The sequence below is a fragment of the Aethalodelphis obliquidens genome, unplaced genomic scaffold, assembly GCF_003676395.1.
Source record: "Aethalodelphis obliquidens isolate GAN/ISIS:26980383/991018 unplaced genomic scaffold, ASM367639v1 scaffold320, whole genome shotgun sequence".
NCBI lineage: Eukaryota > Metazoa > Chordata > Mammalia > Artiodactyla > Delphinidae > Aethalodelphis > Aethalodelphis obliquidens.
This window is the reverse complement of record NW_020838234.1, coordinates 1-6,140: the sequence shown is the minus strand read 5'-3', so window position 1 is coordinate 6,140 and position 6,140 is coordinate 1. Positions and strand designations below refer to the sequence as shown.

Genomic DNA, 6,140 nt, shown 5'->3' with positions numbered 1-6,140 from the left:
CAGTGTAAAAAAATTACAATTCTAGCTTTGAATCTTAAGCTCATCAGGAGCCCATTTCACTAAGATCTATGGTTTCAAAGTTTTAAATATGCACAAAGTGGAGTAGACACCAGGCAATGTCTAGATAAGTACTTCGAATGTGGCTCCTATGAGGTCTGACCTTGACACACCTACAGTAACTTGTGAGCCTTCAGGGCATCATTACAACTGGGAGTGGAGGACAGATATAATCCACTAGCCTCCCTGGGGAGTCCTTCTCATACTTCAGCCAGGCCCAAGGAGCCAGTAGATGAGTTTATTTTGATTCCTGCTGTATCCCCAGTGCTTGCCACTACCTGATCCATGGTAGGAACTCAATATGATGATGACTGACAGACTAAATAGATGATGTAATGGTAAAGGAGGATTTTTAATTTATATATTTATTTATTTATTTGGCTGCATGTGGTCTTAGTGGTGGCAGGCAGGCTCCTTAGTTGCAGCTCCAGGGCTCCTTAGTTGAAGCTCACCGGCTCCTTAGTTGGAGCACATGGGCTCCTTAGTTGCAGCTTGCCGGCTCCCTAGTTGCAGCACGTGGGCTCCTCAGTTGTGGCAGGCAAACTCTTAGTTGCGGCATGTATGTGGGATCTAGTTCCCTGACCAGAGATCGAACCCAGGCCCCCTGCGTTGGGAGTGCAGAGTCCTATCCACTGTGCCACCAGGGAAGTCCCTGAAAGGGGCGATTTTTGACTCTGTGAGTTTTACACGAATATGGGAAAGGCAATCAAATCAGGACATTCCCACTCCATGCCAGGGAACTCAGACACTTGGAAGAGCTCCTTTTCAGTTATTGTATTCTTCAACTCTGTTTGGTTGTTCTTTATATTTTCTAACTCTTTGTTAGAAACTTCTTGTAACTTCTCACTCTGTGCATCCATTCTTTTCTCAAGTTCTTGGATCATCTTTACAATCATTACTTTGAACTCTTTCTCAGGTAGATTGGCTCTCTCCACTTCACTTTGCTGTTCTTCTGGGGTTTTATCTTGTTCTTTCATCTGAAAATATTCCTCTGCTATCTCATTTTGTCTAAACTTCTATTTGTATTTTTATGTATGTGGAAGGTTAGTTATATTTCTCAGCCTTGGAGAAGTGGCCCTCTGTAGGGGATGTCTTATGTATCCCAGGAGTACACTCCCCTCTCATCTCCCAAGGACCAGGGACCAGCTGGTCCCAGGGTGGGTTCTGAACTGTGTTTGAAGACTCAGTTCCACAGGCTGCAGGACTGTAGTTTCCTTGTTTCTGGTGTCTGCCCCCTGGTGGGTGAGGCTGGTCTAGAGGGTTGTGCAGGCTTCCTGGTGGGAGGGGTCAGTACCTGCCCACTGGTGGGTGGAGCTGGGAGTCTTGGCCCTCCGGTGGGTAAGGCCATGTCAAGGGGCATTTCTAGAGGTCGCTGTGGGCTCAAGAAGTCTTTTGACAGCCTGTCTGCTGATGGGTGGGGCTGTATCCCCATCCAGTTTGTTGTTTGGCCTGAGGCGTCCCAGCACTGGAGCCTAGAGGCTGTTGGATGGGGCCAGGTCTTGGTGCTAATGACCCAAGCAAGATGTCAGCCTCCAGCAAGAGTTCATGCAGATGAACACTCCCCAATACTTTCACCAGCACGGTCTCTGTCCCCAGGATGAGCTGCCCTCGCCCCCCCCAGGAGAACCTCAAATACCAGCAGGTAGGTCATGCCCAGGCTCCTATGAAGTTACTGCCTTTGCTCTGAGACCTGGTGTGTGTGAGATTTTGTGTGCACCCTTTAAGTGAGGTCTCTGTTTCCCCCAGTCCTGTGGAGCTCCTGCAATTAAGTCCCACTGGCCTTCAAAGCCAGATGCTCTGGGGGCTCTTCTTGATGCCGGACCTGCAGGCTGGGAGCCTGATGTGTGGTTCAGAACTCTTACACCTGTGGAAAAACTTCTGTGATATTATTCTTCAGTTTGTGGGTCACCCACCCAGGGTGTATGGGATTTGATTATAATATGAGTGTGCCCCTCCTACTGTCTTGTTGTGGTTACTTCTTTATGTCTTTGGATGTAGAATATTTTTTGGTAGTTTCCAGTCTTTTTTTATCGATGGTTGTTCAGCAGTTAGTCGTGGTTTTGGTGTGCTTATGAGAAGAGGTGAGCTCAAGGTCCTTCTACTCTGCCATCTTGTCCAGGAATTGGAAGAGCTCCTAAAACATTATTTATTCTGCCTTAAGAATCCTCTACATACAGCAAGCCCAAATACAAGGCCAAGCAAGCCATCCAAATCCGTGATATGTGTAGACCAACAGTCTCCTATCACCAGGACTAGTGGTAGAAAACATAAAACTCGTGCCTGGGAATTAGAGCTAAAGGGCAGGGACCCACAAGTATTTCAGTAAAGTAAAGCCACCCCCCTGAGCACTCAGTAGAAACCCCCCTGACCCATCTACATGTATATACAACAAACCAGCACATGGAGAGAGAGATCTCTGAACTAATCTTTATGCTGTTATATAGTAGTTATGAGCCCCTTGCCCCTCCCTGTGCCCCATGCTGGCAGACAGGCAGGCCAGAGCAATGCAGAAGGACAAAAGCAGCTCTGTCCTCAATCCTGGAGAGTCTGTGGTCAGGAGGAACACGTGAAGGTAGTCACAGCTTTTCAGTTGTAATACAGGCTTAGGTAGGCCACAAGGTTCCGATGCTTTCTAAAGTCTTTGTCTGTGGGCAGCTGCAATGGAAGAATGCTGTCTAGGTTAATATTAGAATGAGAACCCTCTGCCTCTGGTCTTCTTGGCTGTGCAAAATAGAACTGTATGTTAAGAGCTGTTGTGGCCTAGCTGAATCCCAACCCATAGGATCCTAGCCTTAGTGAGTCTCTCAACATTGCTATGTACATCTACTCTTTGTCATCTTACTCTAGGATATATCATAGGAATTATTTTCTCTTGATAACTACCCAAGTATAGCTGGTAAATTTCTTGAAAACAAAGATTATGTGTTTAGTTCTTGAATGTTACCCAACGGCCCTATCACAATTATGTTAATTCATTTGGCATTTAATAAATACTTGTAGAATTAATCCAAAGTTCCACTAGGGGAAAAAAGGGCACTTCTGGAATTATGATAGCTGACACGGATTGAGTATTTATTATGTTACAAGTACGGTGCTAAACACTTTTCTACGACCTCTCAATCTTCACAACTTTATCAGATTGAGTCTATTATTACATCCATTTTAAAGACAAGCAAACCGAGACTTAGAAAAGTTAGAGGACACACAGCAAGCAAATATAAAAGTTAGAAGACACACAGCAAGCAAATATGCAATTCGTATTTGAACCCACTCAGTCTGTTCCTGGTATCCATGTTCTTGCCAGAATGATCTACAGTCGTTTGTAGATCAAGTATTGTAATGGAAAGAGCAGTGGCTTAGGAGTCACAGCTACAAGCTGCTTAATCCATCTGAGCTTCAGTTTACTCCTCAATCATAGAGGAGAATTATCTTGGACTACCATAAAAGATTGTTTGATGTTTAAGTAAGAAAATGTGACTTTTGTTCAGCACACACACCTTTAAAAGTCAAGTGAAATTGTGCAACTCTCCAAAAAGATCCCCATATCCATATACACACAAAATTGTGCAAGTAATTTCAGGGGAACAAGGACTTCTTGAAGCTTATTCACGGACTCCTGGTTAAGAATCACTGATACATGTGGAAGTATTAAATACAGGGCTCCACAGACGTCCAATCTTATTACCTCAGCTTTCAGGGTTCTTTTCTGTAGACATGGAATCTGGGCCCAGTCTGGAGATCCAAATTTCATTGGCCAGGTGACTTTTTTGGGTGCCTTTATCTCTGGGTTATATGTGTCAGGGCTAGACATAAAAATATAAAATATTATGTTGAATGAGTTAGTGACCATATACAAACCTCATCAGTACCACATGTGCACCTGAGCTAGTCCTCACTCCTTTGGAAAAGGCAACAGACTGATTAGATCTTAATGTCAGGCAAGCATAGTATTCCTTTGCCTGTTAATGTATTTCTAAATAGGTGTTAGTGTTCAAGATTTCTAGTCTTGACATGCAGTGAGGGTAAAAATCGACTCTAGTTTAAAATATTTCTGAACCTCAGTATTCTTAGCTGAGAGACCAAAAGATCCCAGAAATGGTGGAGGATAAAAGAGATCTTCCACAGTGATGCTTAAGTTCTGCCCATGATGTGAAATTTCCTGACAATGGGATATTTTGTATTGCCTTTGTTCATAACACTTTGTCTTTTGGTGTAGACTCTTTGCTGTGGAAATAACACATAGAGTGGTCATGGGAATCAAGATTTAACACTTCTACTCCTTTACTGAAACCTTGAGAGAGTTATACTCACTCTCTGATCCTTGGAATGCTCACCAGTAAAAGAAAGACCTTGACCCTGTGCCCTACAATTCCGCATACTCTGAATGGCTTCCTAAAGCACTTAGAACGCATTCCTTGGTCTACTAGGCCTATATACTCTAGCCCCTCCTCCTCCTCTGTTCTCATTTCCTCCTTGCCCACTACACTGTAGCCATACTAGCCTTTTTTCTTTTTTCCTCACACCAAATTCTTCCCAATTTACAGCCTTTGTACTTGCAGCTCCTCCTGCCTGGGAAGCTCTAGGCCTAGGTCTTCACAGGGCCATTTTAGTCTTATCACTGTGATTTCAGATCAGGTGTCATTTCCATAGAAAGACCTATCTTGACAGTCCTTGCCAAAATAGATTCCAGCCATCACTCCATATCATATCATCTTGTTTGGTTTTATTAAGCACATCACTAGGTCACTATACTTCCTGGTGTGCTCATGACAGCCCTAGCTTATGGCTACAGTCTTGGTATAATTATTAATAAGATCCTCTTTCACTCTCGGAAGTGACACACTAGCTAATGAATTATATGGTCGCTCTCCTTATTACCACTGATATTTTCTTGTTTATTTGCTTCTTACCTGTCTGGACTCTAGAGTGTAAGCTCCAAGAAATCAGGAACCTTGCATGGTGGGTTTAGTGCAAAATCTTCAGAGCCTACAAAACTGCTTGGCCATTTATAAATATTTATTGAATGAATCACTATCCTCTATAATAATTTTGTAATTCTAGAGATCTGGAAGACAAGAGGTTGAATCTTTAAAGATAGATAGTTCCTTATTTAGAGGGCATAGTTGGGATGTAACCCCTTTTTGTACTTCCTTTCCTATTGCTCTTTGTTGAAGTGCACCAGAAAGAGGGGCACTTACCCAGGATAACAAGTGTCCTTAGAGTATGTCCTAAATCGAGGCAACAAGGCATTAAATGGAGCAAAATTTTGTTTGTGTGTTTGCTCCTGAGGACCGACTGTTTGGTACATGCCTGGGTAAGGTGTCATATCCTATTTCCAAGAAAAAGATCAATAGTTTAGAGGGTAATATATATACATGTAAAGGCTTCTAAGTAGAAAAAACAACATCATCCTCTCCCTGTTCATGTTATCAGCTATGATTGAACCACCTCAAGCTATAGAAACAGACCTACAATAAGTAGAAAACCAAGATAATGGTATGGTTCAGCTACCTAAAGGTACCTAATGCTTAGGTTGTAGAAATAAACCTATGGTGGGTAGAGAGCCAAGGTAACTATTGCAGCTACTACCCCCACCATCCCACCATCCCACTCAGAGATTCTTTTAGAGCCAGTATCCCTCTCGAGCTTAATTGTCAAGAAAATGTCCGACAAGAGGTTAGGAGCCTATACTGAAGACTTGAAGTCCAATCACACAAAAGGGTGAAGAAGTTCGATTTTATTTTTAACTGACAAGATAATATGATGCATATAAACAAAGCTTCTGGTACTTTAACATCAGGTATCTCAGGACTGAAGCCCTGCCTTGGTACCATTCCTTCTGAGAATTATTTTCCACTCTCCCAGGACACTCACACATACACATTTGCAATGTTAATATCTAAGCTTTTCATATAGGCTTCTTAGTAGCTTTCTTCTAAATGACATTTTTTCTTGAATTTCAGGGCATGTCCTTTAGGTAACCTCTAGCTTTGCTCCCCAATGCAAATACATGCAGCATCATGGATCACACTAAACTCTAAGTACATTCAGCCATTTCTAACCTTGCTGATTGGCTTAAACCT

General features: G+C 42.8%; 1 protein-coding gene across 1 annotated transcript; it reads right to left on the bottom strand.

Moving 5' to 3' along the window:
• Positions 1 to 2,484: 2,484 nt before the first annotated feature.
• On the bottom strand, positions 2,485 to 5,508 carry CIMAP3 (ciliary microtubule associated protein 3). The gene is made up of 3 exons (XM_027100071.1): positions 5,256 to 5,508; positions 3,743 to 3,860; positions 2,485 to 2,712 (listed from the first exon to the last, which is right to left on the bottom strand). The coding sequence occupies exons 1-3, from the start codon at positions 5,381 to 5,383 to the stop codon at positions 2,644 to 2,646; spliced, it is 315 nt and encodes a 104-aa protein (XP_026955872.1). The 5' UTR covers positions 5,384 to 5,508; the 3' UTR covers positions 2,485 to 2,643.
• Between the last annotated feature and the right edge of the window lie 632 nt (positions 5,509 to 6,140).

Excerpts from the sequence above, each read along its gene's own strand:
- CIMAP3 (XM_027100071.1), bottom strand. The coding sequence starts at position 5,383 with ATGACACCTTACCCAGGCATGTACCAAACAGTCGGTCCTCAGGAGCAA. Across the intron at positions 3,861-5,255 it reads AAGGACACTTGTTATCCTGG|CCCTGACACATATAACCCAG; the intron begins GTAAGTGCCCCT and ends TTTTATGTCTAG. Across the intron at positions 2,713-3,742 it reads AAAGAACCCTGAAAGCTGAG|CTGCCCACAGACAAAGACTT; the intron begins GTAATAAGATTG and ends CTTCCATTGCAG.